Source organism: Magnolia sinica, chromosome 10 (genome assembly GCF_029962835.1).
Source record: "Magnolia sinica isolate HGM2019 chromosome 10, MsV1, whole genome shotgun sequence".
Classification (NCBI taxonomy): Eukaryota; Viridiplantae; Streptophyta; class Magnoliopsida; order Magnoliales; family Magnoliaceae; genus Magnolia; species Magnolia sinica.
This window is the reverse complement of record NC_080582.1, coordinates 81894119-81914239: the sequence shown is the minus strand read 5'-3', so window position 1 is coordinate 81914239 and position 20121 is coordinate 81894119. Positions and strand designations below refer to the sequence as shown.

The following is a 20121-nucleotide window of genomic DNA, read 5'->3' as shown; positions in this document are numbered from 1 at the left end:
ATTTCCGTGATATCTGATATATGGCCCATCTGAAACGTGGCCCATGATTTTGACCGTCCTGATTTGCATAAAAGTTTGCCATATGTCGTATTGATTCGGCAGCTTACATTTACTAAGGTGTAGCAAACTGACAGAAACAACAGAACTACTCGTGGTAGTGCCCCGAGCATATGTGGTCGTCTGGACTTTCTCAATGACAAACAGTACCCCTAAAGTTGATGAAAATATCAAAAAGCCCTCGAACCGGAAAAAGCTAAGCAGAGAAGATGCCAAGGAACATGAGCTAAAGAACATTGTCTGATTACGTGGCACACGTTGGACACATGAAGGTGCTGACATGTCATATCCCTTCAAGCAGCAGAACGTCTACGCCCTTAAAAAAATAAAAATAAATAAATAAATAAATAAAAGGAAAGGAAAGGAGTTAAATGGGCCATGAATTACTTGAATGGACTAGATTATTTTGATAGTTTACCAAAGTTTTGAAAACAGTAGTGACTCATTCTGCTCATACGTGGCACTCATTTATGGCCATCTAGACCAACCAAATTGTGGATCATATTGTGGATGTACCTGAAACCACACTGATCATGAAATCCCAACCGTCCAATTGATGGGTATCGAATGAATGGTTAACAGTAAGATATTGAGTGGTCCAAATTCTAAGGTCAAAATCATCTGGTTAATACCATCTTGTCCGTGTAACAGTACGCCATTTGCAAGTTTGGAGAGTCACCACCACTTTTTAAACAGTGGTAAAATATCACAGGAGTCTAAACAACCAGAATAATCTAATAAATATTCATAACTCGACACTATTCCACATGGGATCATAATACCTTGATCGGGACCGTCCACATAGTGGACCCCACCTCGAGTCACATACCACATGAAATTCTAGCCCATCAAACAGTCCTTTCCATCTGATCAAGTATATAGATAATGGGAACGCGTCTGGCCACAAACCCAAGTGGGACATCGAAGTTGGATGGTCCAGATTGAAAATGGGCCATGCAACCGTAGCCCACAACTCAAATAGAATTTAGACCGTTGAATGTGCACCTCTACTAACCCGAATGGATAGGATCATCCATCCTACTAGAATAATCCAATAAAAATATAAATAACTCCACGCTACTGCACATAGGGTCAGTAATACCATTGATCGGGACCGTCCATATAGTGGACCCCACCTCGAGTTACATACCACTCGAAATTCTAGCCCATCAAACGGTCCTTTCCATCTGATCAAGTATATAGATAATGGTACGCGTCTGGCCACAAACCCAAGTGGGACATCAAAGTTGGATGGTCCAGATTGAAAATGGGCCATGCAACCATAGCCCACAACTCAAATGGAATTTAGACCGTTGAATGTGCACCTCTACTGACCCGAATGGATAGGATCATCCATCCAATCCAAGATGCAAGATTCAAAAAGGTGGGTGGGCCAGATCGATGAGAAACGTCCACGTGGATGTTGAAAGCCAGTGATCATTCCTCTACAGGATTGGCCATTGGTGTCCACAGTAAAAGTCATTATCCACGTGCATATAAACGATAAAACGAAAAGGATAGCCAAAAGACAAAAATCTCAGTCATTCCTTACAAAAGTTTATAAAATGCGACAAAAGAGAGAATCTTTCATCAAAGCCAGTGGTAGATTTTGCCACTTCAGCTAGTTCCAAAACTCGATTTTTATCAGTTGAGGGCCTGCCAAACGCAAATCAGGGAGCTTGATTTTTCAATAGCTAGAGCTTTTCTCATAATTTCATGTGAGTCCTCTTTCTCTTATCTCTACGACTGCCTCTCTATCTCATGATGAAATTAAAAAAGAGAACTTGGGTTTTCTTTTTTTCTTTTTGGAATTCGAATTTGATGAGAAAATCATCAATACATCCATGAAACACAAATGGGTTGTTTTTCTTTTTTTCATTTTTTAATGTTTTTATCTTAAAGTTTCAAGGGCACCAAGGAAAGATTGTAGATTGCAAATGATTCTCATCCGTTGGTTTGTGGCAGGTGGGAATCCCTATGCACATTCAAAGTGATATTTGTTACTGCCCCATATCATTTTGATCAACTACACAATCTTCTGTTTACTAATTGGAGAGTGTACTAGTTAGGCTTGCTCACAACAAGCTAGCACACGTGTGAATATGGGACACGTGGGAAAGCTACCAGCTTCCCATCACGTGGGTCACGGGGTTTTGATCTCCTGATCTAAAAATAGGCCATATCACTCCCCAGATGAGCCACAATTTACAAAATAAATGGATGTCTAGAAAAAAAAAAAACAGATATAGCTGTCCATTTCTTTTGTATATATAGTGTGACCCACCTAAGGTTTGAAACGGCCTGATTTTCAGATTAGAGATGGAAACAGTATGACCCACCTCACGAAAGGCTCTGATCTCTTGCACGTGTACCATATTGACATGCTTGCATGAACGACGTGGATGGACAAGGCTCCCCACATTTATTTTTTTTCATATATTTGAAAGGAACTAATGTTCTCTGACTATGGTTCTTGTGATGGACCACCTACCCTACAGAAATGGCAAATTCATTTATTTGTTGTGTCTCTGATGGGAGAGACATATTTCTCTATTATATCGAAGTTTCATAATATTTCAATAATCGGATTATTTTAAAAAAATCATGGAGTCTACTTGCGCAAGTAGGATTCTAATCTTACTCGCAGGCAAGTGCAGGACCCGGCCTGTGCGGCCATATATCTTGAGATGCTTAATCTGTATGCGATGACCAAAATCCGACTGGTCCATTCATTGGTTGGGCAACAGTTCATCAGTGAATGTGAGCCGTTGGTTGAGTTTTTAGTGGAAGAAAAACTGATGAGTAGGTTGGTCCTTTTTCGGGTGAGTGGACAGTGAGGCCCAGCTGATGAAACGGCCAGATCTGGCACATGGGTGCCACGGTGGCACCTGCGGCCGTGAGAAAGACTAGAATCGTACTCGCGCGAGTATGATTTTGGTGATTGGTTTATGATAACATGTCTGAGACCGTATAGAGGCTAAGATATGCCTGGTTTTTCGTGGACATGGTTTCTTTCTGTTATTAAGGTCGGCAGTTGTAGAGAGAGAGAGAGAGAGAGAGAGAGAGAGAGAGAGAGAGAGATCTGATCACATGGTTGGTCGAAGATGAAGAACCCCATTTGCTTAGTTATGAAATGTGACCATCGGTTGGGATGTGTGGACACCATGCACGATTGATCGAACGGTCCATATGATGTCTAGGTCATTGGCGACTACATCCTTTAGGTGGGTCAGCTGGGGTCGAGCCCTTGATACCCTTTTGTCCATGGAGTAATGATCCTATGTATCCAGACGTATCAAGCTGTGTGGGGCTCACTGTCATGTATGAGCTCCATCCAACCCGTCCATTAGATGAGCCCCTCAGTATTCGGCCTAGATCCCAATATCCTGCCTGATCCATGACTCAGATGGACCACACCAAAAGAAAAGATAGAGGACATTATGGAGGGTGATACTATGGACTTGTGGGGTCCACCGTGTTATGTATATGTCATCCAATACAGTTAGCAGCTGCGCCCCCACATGAAGGGACACGTGGAAACTCGAGCAATTCTAAATTTTAGGTGGGCCAAAACAAGTAAATATATAGGTCTTAGGCATGGTTTTACATTACTCTGTGTAGTGTGTCCACCTTATAAGTTTTTGACAGTGATGATTCTTGAGATGCACGCTAGATGCATGGCTTGGATTCCACATAAACATCATGGGTGGGCCCCGTGCATCTCTGACCATCATTCTCCTTAACATGCAAAGGGCGTGTTTGGTGATGATTCTCGCTTGATGATTTGGATTGACCATCTGGTGTCGAACACGTGGCACTATTATGTCCGAACCATTTGGGTCAGGGTGGTGGGCCCCAATGGAGACATGCGTTTACGCATATCAATGAATGGAGGTTTGGTGTGGAGGGACTTTATCTGGCCACACGCAGAAAAAACCATGAGAATGACAAGATAGCCTCATTTGCCGCCTCAAGACAAAAGAACCTTATCTTAGTGGATCACCAGTCATTTGTCGCTCACGTTTATGGTGAGCCTGCACGCACCCATATGTCCTACACTGGCTCGTGATTGAGACATCCAAGCCGTATATCGGGTCTATCCAGTACAAGATGAGTCGCTTGGATGATGAAAATAAAAAAAGAGACTGGTCCGAGTCGGTCCGGAGGAGTTTTAAGACGCTGATGAGTCTGCTGTGACTTGTCCGAGTCAAGTCGGACTCTGTCCAACACAAACTAGTCTGATACCATGACTCACCAGTGAGTCGAGCTGATTCAGCACCCACTCGACTCGAGATTGAATGAGTCTGTCCAAGTCGCTGACTGGGTTTGTATCTGTCCCAACTCGGTCTGTATGGGTCTGACTTGTCTAACTCAGTCTGACTCGGTCCAAATTGGTCTGACTCATCCCAATTCATAACGACTCGGAACGAGTCGCATGATTTTAATACTGAGGCGTTCCGACTCGGACCCGTTCTCATTGAAACCCATATTGAGTCAGGTTGAATGATTAAACCATGGCTCAGTTGCACAGTTAATGTGTGGTCTCCACTGCCTAAGTGAAGCAATGACAGTGCAAGTTTTGGTACATTATTACACTCGTGTGGATTAGCAACTCAGTAATTTTTATCTTTAGGTGTAAGAGTTTGACTCGCCATGTAGGTAAATAGATATAAGGTTAAGGTAAAAAATAATAATTAGAATCTTTGTGCCCAGTTGTTCCAAAGCAAAGCTTCCGTACTGCTGACCAATATAGAACAGTAATGGATCTTTTCTCTCCTCAGGCTTCTCCTCCATAGTTCATCCGACTGAATCTTAAGCAGTTGCCTGCATTCAGGCATGGCACAAAATATAAAGACTATACGAGAACAACTTTTATACAAAGTAAATACTCACTAGCTCCGGTAATCAGTATTCACACTGGTCTAACTCAACAATAGTAACCACCAGCTTTCGCACATCTTCCAGTCTCCAAGTCTCCATTTTAGTTCAACTGTAGTTGTCGATGCCCTTCCAATGGAGGCCTTCAGTTAGAATAACCTTTGACCTCATAGCATTTCTTATACTATCCTCCTACAAACTGGAGCCATTTCCAGTCATATCCCACAACCAGAACTTCCAACCAATTCCAACATTGTCTCCCTAATGGAAATTCCAGTCATTTTCAATATCCTCCTACAACTAGCGTCTCTTTCCAGTCTCCTTTCTCAATCCCAATCCAACAAACTCACAATAATAGGAGCAATCACCATGTCCAACCTCCTCCGATTAGGAGTCATAGGGGCATCAATGAGGCTAATTATTATGAGAGGGGGACAATTCATGCCTGGCAAGAGGGACAAAATTCCACTCATCTGATCCCTCCAAAATCGAAAAAATTCGAGAGCAATTACAAGAGATGAAGAGGAACTTGTATAAGCAATAGGGGATGGATCTTCAATTCACAAAGTTCAGGGACCTTTGTCACTTTCCTGATGCAAAGATTCCTTCAGACTTTAAGGTACTAAAATTCAAAAAATATAATAGTATCAGATGTCCTATAGACCACCTAAGAGTATTCTGTGGTGAGCTTAATGCCGTGACAGGCAATGATGGAGCATTGATTTGTCAGCTTTAGAAATCTATGAAAAGTGATGTGTTAGATTGGTACACATCACTGGACTACCATCGAATCGAGACTTGGGAAAAACTTTCTCTAGCATATTTGCCGATTATTTCACATACAATCTTAACTCAACGCTCAGAAGGGCAGATATTGCTGCCTTAAGGCAATAGAATGATGAATCATTATTAGCTTACGTTGAACGGTGGGTGTCACGCCCCAAACTCAGAAATCGGGCTCACAAAATTCCTGATTGCCGAATCATTAGTAGCTCCGTAGTACCCCATTCTCGGCTCCCAGCGCCCATACGCCAGATTCCGATGATGGGATCCTACAAGAAGTATTTTCAACGTACATTTGTCTCATAAGAAGCATAACCACAAGTTTACTTATATCACAAAGGCAACATCATCATCACATATCCACTAATATAAACATTTGAATACAGTGTTGAAAGGGAAACACATTTATCGAAAATCAAAGCTTCAGAAGACGGTTGCACGCTCGAAGCTCAATGCTGCTGCAACCTAACATCACCTGCACGCATCTATTGTGCATAAGCTTATAGAAAGCTTAGAGAGTGGTGTAAGTGTATGCACAAGTTAAGTGTCACGTATTCAATACAATGTCATAATTATACAATATTGAAAATACTGACAAGATCATGAATCATACAATATCAGAGTAAGCGAAAATACTGACAAGTTCATGAGTCATACAATATCAGAGTACGCAATACAAATTAGCTATACAAATAAGGAGTCATAAAGAGCCAAATATCAAATGCAGAGGATGCAATGCAATATACAATTCATAATGAGTTCACAAATACGTTAACCGTATCTAGGCCATATAAATGCAGAAATATAGCAACCCAAAATATCATATGCCGTGGATGTAATGCAATATGCGGTGCGAATGACATGACCAAGTTGGAGTGTGAAGTCGGGATGATAGTACGTAGTATCGCAGGCTATGGGGTCCATCACAAGGGGCTTCTATCCAAACCAATGTCATACCTAATTTGGATAGCTAGACTCAATATGGTAGACTCTTAATCTCAAGTTAGTCGCGCGCCCCAACCGAAATCATGGCCATTGCGAATGTACACATAATAATTAGTTGTGCACCACCAGCCCGAGTGGATAGTGAATGAATGAGTATGCAACTCCTGCTCAATAAATCCACATATCAGTACTGCACATCTCTAGGATCATCGCCGGAGTCTATTACACTCTACTCCAACTTGCCGCTCCCTATCCGAGCACATAACTAGGTAAGTGGAAGAAACTCACTATCCACCTGCCAATATCGGGCTTGACTTGTCGATAGTAGACCCATTTCTCAATCTGGTCAAACTCAACTTAGATATTACTCCCTTACTTAGGCGGGTAAGGTCACACCCCCTCCCAACTGACTACGACATAATGGGAGACACGGCCTACTGGTATACGGCTTTCATGCGCTCATATATATATTCACTCGGTCTTGAATTGAGGCGTCTCCTGGCCATGGAGGTTTAGAAATTTTCACACAGGAACATCTATGCTACCTGTATGGTAGAACCAAACATTTCTAGTGTCCCATGTGGCCATCTACGATATGTCTGTGGAGGCTACGACCCTAATGGCGTTAGGGCATACAATAATCACAACACACAATGCGGGATGCATGAGTCATATAATCCAGTCATACATCAATCCTGCGCATACTGTGCACTCATGTGGGGCAACTCCGCCTATCAGTGAACCCCATGAACAACCTGCCCTATGGCATATGCAATGGCCAACTACATCTCAAAACAAACATATAGATGATGCGTATGGGCATGTATCATGATGCTATGCTGTCACATACTCATAATCGGTATTGACAACTAGTACTGATAATCGGTATCTATAATCGGCCTCGGTAATCGGCCTCGATAATCGGAATCGGCCCCGATAATCAGAATCGACCTCGATAATCGAAATCGACCCCGATAATCAGAATCGGCCTTGATAATCACAATCAAAATCGGCATCGATAATTGGAATCAGCTTCGACAATTGGCCTCGAAAATCGAAATCAGCCTCGACAATCAGAATCGGCCTGATAATCAGCACCGATAATTAGCATCGATAATCGGCCTAACAAAGGGCCTAAGGGAAGGTCACAATGAGGACATTTAACCATCATTGCCCATCAATGTGGACATTTAACTAACATTGCTCCTAAGAAGTGGCCCACATAGAGCCAAATATATAGTGGGCCCATGGCTTCACATAATGACCCAATATACATCATCATGGACCTCTCTCAAGGGCCTAATACACATCATGATGGGCCTCACTTATAGGCTACATATATATACATCACATTGGGCCTTGCTCATGGACCTCATGTACATCACAATGGGCTGCAATACATGGGCCTCCTATATGTCAAAGGGGCCGTAATATATGGGCTGAAAAATACATCACAACGGGCCTTACCAAATGGGCCGAAAATACATCACAATGGGCCTCATCATATAGGTCAGAAATATATCACAATGGGCCACATCCCACGGCCTAATACACACCACAATGGGCCTCATCACATGGGCCGCAATTGCATCAAGGTGGGCCTTAACGGATGGGCCATAAATACATCAAGATGGGCCTCATGGATGGGCTGCACCAATGGGCCTCCAGTGAGACCTTGGGTTACACCAAAAATCATTTCAATAGTTGCAGGTGTAACATATGTATCACTGTACACTATCATTCTATGGGGCACATGACTCACTTATGATGATCAGCACTGCCAAACATTATCTATGTAAATCAGCACTGTCCAAACATCGTCCAACACAATCTGGACGGTGTGGATGAAATAAATACATCATGGTGGTCCCATGCTGGCAAAACAGGTGGACAGCTGGATAAAATACATACATTAATGTGGCCCACCGTCCAAGGAATGGACGGTGAGGATCCACACGTACATCATATGGGACCCGCATACTTGCTGATGCCATTCCAGCAGTTGGGAGGGCTGCTGGCCCACCATCAAAACAGATGGACGGTGGGGATTCAAAACGGATGGACAGTGTGGAGGAACACATGCAAAACAGTGGGCTCCACCGTCCTGGTCATACGGACGGAGTGGATATACAATACATACACCAAGGTGGGTCCCACCCACACATGTCCCACCTGTGGGGTGGGCCACGTCCATGACAGATGGACGATTGTGGATATAGAATAATACATCAAGGTGGGTTTCACAAGCATTGTCCAGAGGGATGGTGCAGATGTAGTTACATCAACGTGGGTCCCACATGGGGCCCATTACATTATATATATATATATATTTATTACATAATATAATAATATTTATACCGGAAGAGGTCCAGCGTCCAGATGGTTGGATGTGTTGGACGGTCTAGATATCACACATGTACCGAGCTGGCGTCCACGTCCAGCACCATCTGGATAGTGGACGGCTAAGATAAAATACATATATCATGGTGTGGTGCCACGTGGGTGGCCCACCAGTGTCCAACCCTCGTCCAACAGATGATGGACGGTTGGATATAAAACATACTTCATGGTGGGACCACAGAACTTGCTGACGTCAATTACATCAACTGCTATGCAGCCCCAGCAGATGAACGGTTAGATATACAATACATACATCTGGTGGGTCCACACGCCATGTCTGGACGGTGGAGAGCCTACACATGCAGCTGGGTCCCACCGTCCAGCAATGGATGGACGGTGTGATTAGAATACATACATCAGGGCCCCACAGTACCGTGCAAATGGTTTAGCACCATCCAGCACAATCTGGACAGTGTGGATGAAATAAATACATCACGGTTAGGCCCACCCGAAAACCGGCAGCAAGGTGGGCCCCCAGATGGACAGCGGCGTGGATAAAATACATTTATCATGGTGGGCCACACACATCAAGAGAGAGAGAGAGAGAGCGGTGATGATGGGAGGAGCTCCGCCACTATGAGCTCCTCCATGATACAATACATACATCAAGATAGGTCTCACCGTAAGTGGGCCCTCAAATTATCAAATTTAAGCAAAAACATATAAATCTAATCCTAAGAAAGCACCCACCTTAGGTCTCTTCTTCCTTCTTCCGCCAATGCATGATAGAGCTCCAAAAAAATAATTTCAATGATTGAAATGAACTTAGGATGGTAGGATTGAGTGGTAGGAAGGTGGGCCACACTAGCTTTCTCTCATGGAGCTTGAATGTTGGGTTGCCTGAGAGAATGAAAGAGAGAGGTTATAAGAGAGAGAGAGAGATGGGTGAGTGATGAGTGTACTTGATAGGTACGGGTTGTAAGAGAGAGAGAGTTGACTTTAGGGATGGTGTTGTACTTGACATTTGATGTGTGATGTGTACTTAATTGATGGAATATATTCTCTTGGGATTGCAACACGCGACATTTTTTTCGAACTAAACGTGGGCCCACATCTCCTAACCTGGGTATCGCCTCGGCGAGCGAGACGTGCCGTCGGAACCGCGGCGACGGCGCTGTCGATAGGGTACAAGTCTGACTCTGTAATACAGGATATGACTCAGGGTCCCGTGCAACTGCTATCTATGCATCGCAGGTTGCTGGAATTTGACCGGGAGGACCGTGGAAGCCTATGGAATGGTACGGTCTAGGATATGGGCCTGACAATGGGGGTCATGACCACTAAAATGAAGACACTCATTGACGACGAGGAGCAAATCTCTATAATCATCTACTCGGCAAACTCGAGTATCTCTGGATACCTTGTTTCATATATGTATACCAACTTTACCTAACTCATTTGTACCAGGGAATAAGTTGAAGCCGGAATAAGGGCTAGGATAATCTCCCCTAGGTGGCCTCATCAGGCCTCTCCAATATAGCCGATAGTGGAAGGAAGACATACCAGATACGAAAATGACAATGAAAGTGTTTCCGAATGTCATCTAATGAAAGAAGATAATGTCGTCACCTTTACCCAAGGCACGCCATTCACATCTTAAGAGGGACAACAACAACGACATCAATGGCATTCAAGATGGATCAAGGTCTTTGACATAGTTGCTAACAACATACTCCAAAATCTTCTACTATAACATCAACCGATTACTAGTACATAAGGCACCCATACCATTAATATCATCATGGAAGAATCTCCTCTCCACACAATCTAATTTATCCATGTCATTGACTCTCGTTTGGATCGTTCAAGCCCCTAATCTTGGAAAGGGCACTCCCAGATAGTCCAATCCCTCTGCCCCTCATTTTACAAGAGGCATCTCCAGCTAATCCAATCCCTAGCCCCTCATTTTACAAGAGGCATCTCCAGCCAATCCAATCCCTGGCCCCTAGCTATTTCCTATGGTGTGGTCTACTAAAGCTATGTATATGCCTTATATTCTAAAATGAGCTGGAAAAACAGATGAACAGAGTGGATGTAATACATGCATCATGGTGGCCCCACAAAGCCTAGGGTTGAAGGAATCCCATTCAGCCCCGTACTGCAAGCAATCCACTTCCATTCTAGCAAACCTTTCATTCAAAACTTAATTCATATAACATACACCTTACACTTGTCTTTATAATTCCCTGCTTTGTAAAAGAACACATTTGAGAAGAAAGAGTTTGAGCAACTAAAAGGTTGCCCGCCCACTTCCACAAGCAGGTAGGAAATATGAAGAAAAAGATATGGGGTCATCTTATCAAAATCATTGATAAGGAGTTTGGTAAGGACCGATTATCAAAACCCTAAGCCTGTAAACTTTCATAAACAAGAAAACAAAAGGATATGTCTCTTAAACTCAATTGTTAGTGCTGTAATTAGAGTTGGGCATCAAGTCAAGTCAAACTGAGTTAGGGCTGCCCCAACTTGATCCGATTTTGAAATAGGCATGACCCAAACTTGACTCGACTCGGTACCGAGTCCAACATGCCTAAACCGATCCGAATCTGAGTCTGATCACCTGGACTAATCTGGATCGAGTCCGACCCGGTAAAAAGTACCGAGTCGGTTTGAGTTGGCATTGATTCTGATTGGGGGGGGGGAGGGAGAGAGAGAGAGGGTGGTGATGGAGGTGGGTGGTTGTCGGGATGGGAAGATGAGGAGGATGAGGGAGGAAGAGAAAGTTTGGGATCAGATCGGGATATATATATATATATATGAATTCGAGTTGAGTCGGTTTCATATCAAGTCGAGTATAACCGGATCGAGTTTTGGGTTAGTTCGGGTCGAATTGCTGAGGAACTCAAACTCGACTCGGTTTAAGTTTGGGTGGGGCAAAGCCAATTCGGACCGACTCACCCATTCAGTTCGGATTGAGTCAGAAACGAGTTGAACAAGTCAAGTTAGTAGTCCAGTCGTCCCATGCCAGCTCTAGCTTAAATTGATATTTGTATAAATAGATGGTAGAAATCATGATTTGACGAGATCAACTCAGTCCGTCTCAAGTCGAGTCACAGCCGGGGTGAATCAGCTTGACTCACGCGAGTCTGGCCTGACTGGGTGACTTGGAGTATTGAACTGAATCGAGTCCAACCGAGTCCGAGTCATAAGAATTTTGTGCTCATATTTCATACGTAAGATTTCAGTCACATGAAGATCACTTGTTAGAAAAATCAGCCAATCCACACATCAGGAAGGCCACACGTGTTCTTTGGATGAAATTGGCAGTCGTATATTGTTATCGACGGTATGGCCCACACGGTGAATGGACCAGCCTAATTTTTACGCTAGGTGTCCTTCATGGTAGGATCAGTCATTTGGACGGTTTAGATGTTGCACACACCCACCTTGCTGTCCAACCAGTTGAGTATGTGATCTCTATCGAGTTCTAAATCAACGTACGTCTTCCCAGGTCTAGGTCTTGGTATCGATCCCCAGTGGGGGTGGCTAACAGGGAAGTGTGAACTGACAGTGGGGTGTGCTAGCAAGCTAACAAAAAAAAAAAAAAAAACACAAACGTACATCTTCCCACGTTTGCCAATTTCACACTTAGACTAGAAACTAACCCATCCATAGGCAGGCACGTGGGCTAATACAGAACACGTGTATGAGATCTGAACTTTTCATCTGGCTGGAAACAATGATTAGATCTTTTCCCTCATTAAATCAGGCTGTTCATGGTCGTCCATTTGTTTTACAAGTTGTAGTGCTAGTGAGGTGTGAAATGACCAGATTTTGAGGCCAGAATATCTAAATAACATGGTCCACCTGATGGAAAGGTTGGATCATCAAACACGTCTCCCACACCGGTTGTCCAAATCGGTAATCCTAACCGTCCAATTGCGAAAACAACCAATGCAAGAACAAAAATAATCCGACGGTCAGGAATTTACAACAACACCCCCATCAAAGTAGGACCCCACTAAATGAATAGTCCTGATCAGAAAACAAGCTTGTCATGTGTGCAGTTGAGATGGAGGAGAAGTCAAAAGAGAAATGCTTCAACATTGGTTTGTTTGGACACTTTCGTATAAACTCAGTTTTCTTATCCTCTTTATCAGCTTATCTTGATAAGCCATCTCTACCCATTTTTGGAAATCTTTTGACAAAGCATGCAATTAGATAGATAGAGTACGAAAAGGAAATTGAAGTAAGATGTTTGTTAGAATAAATCGCGATGTATATTAATCTGATGCATAAGGGTTTTATTCATTGATATTGGCTTCTTTTCAATGATCCAAACCGTTGATGTGGTAGGTCTTGTCTTGTATAGAGGTATTCCAAAAGAATATCTCATATTGAATAAGTAAAACTATTGATTTTACAAATCTGATTATAACCGTCCGTTTTCGAAGCAAATGGGCTTTATTTCTGAAGGTTAAAGTTATCAAATTTAAATATTTTACTTGGTGTCTATCCATCACATTAGGAGAGTTTCATTGTATAAACGGTTTAGATCAACAGAGCATGATCTCGATTCAAAGAATAGAGTCCCCACGCATCACCTTGTAATAGGTCAGATGTATTCGAGCTAACTCATTGGAGTGATTGGACTAATGCACTAGATGCGTGGTGGGTTAAAAAACGAAAATCTCAAGTACAATCAGTTGGACCACGGGTAATATCCAACCAGACTTTGAGAAAATAACTTCCAACGTATTGAGTAAATGCAACATCCAACCCTTCTAATAGGATGCTTCCATTATTGAGATCACTTACTTAAAAATCAGCCCTATTTTACTTATAAATTGGGCCATACAATATAAAATAATACCTACCCATTGATAAATATCAAAATAAAATTGTGGTCCACACAATGAATTTTTGACTGAATTTTGCAAAATATAGTAACCATTGTGGGACTAACCTATTGGATTGGTTAGATGTCGTACACACACAAAGGTCGGAAGCTATCAGGTGGATGGACCTTACCTTGTGCTTCAACCCGTTGGACTTGAGACCTCTCCTTTTAAAAATTAAAAGGAGGAATCCTTCAATACTCCGTCAAAGTGGGATAGATGATACTCTCGCATTGAGAAGTTGTACAATTTGCATACGCTGAATTCAAATTGGACTGCCCAAGATACGTGCGGGGCCGGGGTTTATATGCATTATAACCCAAAAAGTCACTTATTTGATTGAAAAATAACCAATGGATAAGAGGTTACGATTATTCAAATAATCTTAATGCAGGTGGTTCACTTTGATTTCTTGGTTGCCGCTTGTACGATTTCCGAGTGTCTGCGTATGAAGCATTATACGCTGCCAGAGTATCATATAACTCCCATAAAACCAAGAAAAATCCTTACTGCAGCTAGTAGAATCGTACTCGCAGGCATACGGACGTGGATTGCGTACTACCCCTGCCCGTCCTTAGCTCCGAACGGGCAGGTCGGTGGGTGAGCCCACCGTGATGTATCCGTACATCCAAGCCGTCTATCCCTTTTCTCAGATTATTTTAAGGCATCAAAACAAAAATGAGGTAGATCGAACGATTAAATGGACCACCTCACAGATGACTCTTGCATTTAATGCAACTGACATTTAATGCTTCAACCAAGCTTATTATTTGGTGTGGTCCACTTGATCGTTGGGTCTGCCTCATTTTTTTTTATGCCTTAAAATAATATGAGAAAAGGGATTGACGGCTTGGATCCATAGATACATCACGGTGGGCTCGCCCACAGACCTGCCCGTTCGGAGCTAGGGACTGCGGGGGTAGTACGCAATCTGCGTCCCAGGCATACATGCCAGAGTGGATAGGTTGAAAAGGATCTGGTCCGTTCATCAAAAGAAAACCACTTTAAATGTATTCTATTTTATAAAAAAAAATGATTAATCTGATCGTAGTTTCCATATGCAAATGGAAAAATTGGACGGACAACGTACGTTGTGCAAGTTTGGTCCACATATTAAGTTAAAAAAGAGAACTTTTGGGAAGTGGGACATTCATGTATGGATATTTAAGATGAACGAACTAGATACCGAACAAAATTTTAGGAAACGGATTGGCTACTCACCCTGCCACTAGCCAATGGCTAGTAGTGGGTGTTCTGTGGACCCAACATGATGTATGTGTCTCATCCATTTTTCCAGATAATTTTATGGTATTAACCCAAAGCTGAGGTAGATCACAGTCTCAAGTGGGCCACACAGTACTGATTGAACTCTCACCATTAAAGACTTCTTGAGGCTACAAAAGTTTTAAATCAAGTTGGTATTTTATTTTATTTTTTGCCTTCATCCAGGTCTGTATAACCTAATCTACAGGTTGGATGTCATATAAACATTACGGTGGGCCCTAGGAGGTTTTGAATAGTAGATGTTCAATCACTACTGTTTTCCCATGGTGTGGTCCACCTGATAATTTGATCTGCCTCATTTATTCTATAAGTCATTAAAATGATGTGAAAAAATAGATGAATAGTGTGGATAAAACACATAGATCATTGTGGGACCCACATAGCACCGACCACTAGCCACCTGGCTAGTGGCAGCGTCACTGGCCAAACCGCGCCCAAAATTTTACACTCAGGCACGTGCGACCGCGAGTAGGAATTGTTCTACTCGCGAGTGTATAGATGGTACTTTTTGTAACATAGAAAATTACTGAAACGCCAGGGACCGACACGGGGTCCGAAAATCCTACAATAAATGAGATCGACAACCCTTCGATTCCTCACTGATTTTTGCACGTCTCTCTCTCTCTCTCTCTCTCTCTCTCTCTCTCTCTCATATTTCCATTTGTGGATGCAGGAGCACGAAACCGTTTCATGCCCCCCACTCTCATATAATGCTTTCCAGAGCCTCTCCCTTGTAATCTAAAAAAGTCCCATTTCTCCTCTCTCTCTCTCTCTCTCTCTCTCTCTCTCTCTCTCTCCATCGAAAAATCCCATTTTCATGCGATGGAACTCGGCCTCGATCTAGGCCTACCGAGCAAAGATCTCAATTTAGAGCTGGTGCTGGAGCCCGCATCATCAACGGAACCTCGCATTTTCGCCTGTAACTATTGCCAGAGGAAGTTCTACAGCTCACAGGCATTAGGTGGCCATCAGAACGCCCACAAGCTCGAGCGTAGCTTGGCTAAGCGAAGCCGCGAGCTGAGCCTAGCAATCCAGCCACATGCCGGGGTGGGCCACCGTCATAACGAGGCGAGCTATGTTCGACAGAGCAAAGAAATCTCCACCGTTGGTTACAAGGTTAGCGAAGATTACAACGTGGGTAGGTTTGAAAGGAGACAGAGCTCTTGGAATGGAAGCTACGTGCATGAAGATGTTGGTAAGGAGGATTTCAATCATTTGGACTTGTCTCTGAAGCTTTGATTTTTATTTTTATTTTCCTTTTCTTTTTTAAATTTGGAGTGTATGATATAAAGAGATTTTGATGGGCCTTTTGTGATGTAAGTAATCGACGGTTGCGAGTTGGAGATACTTGTATGGACATGAATTTAGAGTTCGTTTTGTTGGGCACCATGTGCTGACTAAAATGGATAAAGCCCTGTCCCATAATCACAATTAAATGATGATCCTAGCCTTTGATTTTTCGAGTTGAATGTGAGAGCCACTGATAAAATTCTTCTTTCTATTGTTTTAAATTCATCTAGGATGGTGATGGTCATAACCATCTGTTTCATCTTAAGCTGGTTATGGTGTTTCTACAGCATAGACCAGACAGCATGGACCGTTCAGATCAATGGAACATTCAGCATGTGGGCCCCACTGGGCTGCGACGCATGCTTGATTCTGCGTTGCGACTGACAAAGGCAACGTATGATGATTCTGAGTCGCGACAGAGGCGAGACGACCTCATGAATGTGTGGCCGGTTTCTTCTTCCTCAATTTGAGAAGAATATTCAACACGTGATTGGTGATTTAAACATGCCGGAGGAGATACTCAGTGCACTTGCATTTCTCACGAGTGGAATTCATGGTAACCGTGCGAGATCGGAGACAATCATTACAGAATTTCTGCTGTGTAGATGGGATGTATGGGAAATGATGAGAAATTGATAATCAGGTGGGCCACATTTTCGCATTGAATTTGGACCGTTGGTAAATTTTCTCTGCGGTAAATTTATTTTGCATACGTACGGCCCACCTTATGATTTTATCATATTTATTTTTAAGACATGAAATCTAGATTCTAGATATTGCCTGATGAGTGGAGCAATGAAACACGAGTATCTCACCTCCACGCGTGAGGCAGATCTCTTTCGAAGTTCACTAGAGCGAGTGCACTTTCGTTTTCCTCGTGCTTAAAGAGAGGAACAGTACCATACTCTGCGAAAGCATGGTAAATTATACTCCCTCCTCCGTTCATCTTACACATGGCATCGATGAGTGTCAATCCAGACCGTCCAAATTGTGATCCCATCTATGGATGGGGAATGAAACAAAAAATAAAAATGATAAGGTGGTTCTAGCCATCTGATGATCTGTCACTGAATCAATACACTGCACTCGTTTAACTACCATATGAAAGAGTAGTATGGTAATTTTCGAAATTAACGGTTCAGATATGAATAGCAAAACATTAGGTTGGTAGAACATTCGATCTTGAAATAGTGAAGAAAGAATGATCAGATGGGTGTGGTTGGTAGATAGTGGGCTGCAAGATGTCTGCTGCGGATTAGGAAAAAAAACAAGACGTTAATTTCAAACAACTGGCAGCTTTTAGATGAGGATATAGCGTTCGTAGAGAACCAGGTCCTGTCGGTGGACCTAAAGGAGCTAGCTGAATCAAAAGAGACAGAATCATTTCACTTAGATAGCGATTCTGAAAGAGAGGAGGATAAGGAGAGAGGAGAAAGGAGCTAACAAGGTAGGGGGAAAAGGGCTGGTGATGAGAAAGAAGCTAGGAGTTAGGCAAAGCAAACGTAGATAGTGGGTTGTGCAATTGAGGTGGGTTTTTGATGATTTGCTTGATATCATGGAATGTGAGGGGAGTTGGTAATGTGTTGACTGCAATATATCTATGTAAAATAATCAAGAAAAATGAGTTTTAATCATGATAATTTAGAAGTGGAAGTTACTAAGAATAGATAGCAGGTTGGGGTTTGAGGAAGTAGTGAAGGAGAGAATTTTGGAAGGTAGAATCTTGACAATGAACAAGAGGTAGCTTTGTTTGAATTTGAGAGGTAGAAGCTTCTTGACAATGCGTAAAAATTAAGAGAGGATGGTGGCTACAACATGGAAGTGGTATTCTCGGTGGTCTATGATAAGTGCAATTGGGGAGAAAGGACTCAACTTTGGGAAGAGATTCAGCATATTGACAGGCGAGTCGGAGAGGTGTGGGCAGTTTGTGGAGATTTCATTATCGTTGTGGAGGCGGAGGAGAGGATGGGGCACAATGATTTGGACACCAAAGCAATGGAAGATTTCAAGAAGGCAATAGAAGACGCAGGCCTAATTGCCATGGGCTATGAAAGTTGGATATTCACATTGTGCAAGAAGGCCATTTGCCTTTCTCGAATGTTCTCGTATCATTCTATCATTCAAGTATTGATAGTAAATAGGGTCGTTTCTCTTACTCCGGTGGCAGATTCCCAGGAGTTTCAACACCTGGTTGAGGGTTCGAGTACCCATAGGTGGTGAAATCCCACTACGGCGTGAGTGTGTGGTGGTGTGTGTGCGTGTGTAAAAAATAATTATTTTTTTTAAAAAAAAAGAAGTATTGATAGTAGATAGAAACAACGCTAGTGATTTCTATTGAAACCAAGAAATTATATATGCCTTCCTACCATCCACATCAGAATAGATGGAGTTTTCTAAAGAAGAAGAAGAAGAAAAAAAAAAAAAACCAGTGGAGGAAGTCCTCTTAGGGGTGGAATGACAATATAATAATTTAGAGTCTTTTAGGTTTTAAAGAATGTGAATCACCCATGAGAAATTTTTTGAGACAATATAAGTTGGGAGCAAGGGATAAACTTTGGTGGGTCATGAAAAAAGAAAACAGTTTCCTCTCTTGATTTGCATCTCTCTTTACTATACGGCCCACCAGAGTAACTCGGTCTTCATTGAGATGATGATCAACGAGGCTGAAGTTCGCAACGTGAGAGTGGAATATGAGAGAGTTGACGTATGACAAGGTGGTAAAAGCATAACATGATTTATTTTCATTTAGATGGGAGCCGAGGTGTGCAGTCTTAGAGGAAGCCAAGGCTAAGCTAGCAGTGGCACACATCAAGAAGTCATTGAGAATAGAAATCTAGGAATGAGTTGCTAGCTGATGTAGAGAGGGTCGCGGACAGCTACATGGCCAATATAGATCAGAAAAGGCCAAGTCAACGACAGAAGTGATCCGGATTGTCGGAGCTTAAATCAGACGTATCTCGCAATCCGGAATGATTTATCGGACGTAAAATATATGATTTTGGGGTAGAACGAGCTACTTTAGCCACCCAACTCCGCTATGTCAGGTTGCGCAAGCTGGATTTGTGAAATACTGCCAGATCGACAGTCGTTTTTCTATTTTAATTTTGTTTTTACTATAAATAGTGAGTTTTAGTTTCATTATAACTCAGGGTCCTTACTCTTGCCCGGGTGGTAGACTCTCAGGAGTTTCAACTCCCGGTCAAGGGTTCGAGTACCCATAGGTGGTGAAATTCCACCAGCATGAGTGTGTGGGGTGGGTGTGCGTGTGTAAAAAACAAAAAAAAAAAAGTTTCATTATAACTCTTCATCTATTAGGCTTTAAGAGTTGCACCCAACATGAAAAGAACTTAGAAAAATTAGGAGAACAGCTTGGTGAAGCCAAATAAGACACTTACTATTTTTGGCCGAAAACCTTACGCACTAATGTAGACATCACGACCGTTTATAAATAGTATGTTTACTATTTATAGTAAGTCACGAATTTTAGAAGTTTTATTCGTAGCTTGATTCTGATTTCTCTCCCATTGCTTGGTATCCCTATTTAAAGGGTTGTGAACTCATATATTTTTTTAATTCATCAATCAATTTCGAATTTATTAGAATTTATTCCATTCTTCTTGCTTTATTTCCTCGTGGGTTCGAGAAG

At 42.4% G+C, this 20121-nt stretch overlaps 1 protein-coding gene across 1 annotated transcript; it reads left to right on the top strand.

Moving 5' to 3' along the window:
- Window positions 1-15729: 15729 nt before the first annotated feature.
- LOC131217161 (zinc finger protein 1-like) lies at window positions 15730-16648 on the top strand. The gene has a single exon (XM_058211959.1). It carries the CDS (start codon window positions 16008-16010, stop codon window positions 16422-16424), a length of 417 nt encoding a protein of 138 aa, XP_058067942.1. The 5' UTR covers window positions 15730-16007; the 3' UTR covers window positions 16425-16648.
- Window positions 16649-20121: the final 3473 nt, after the last annotated feature.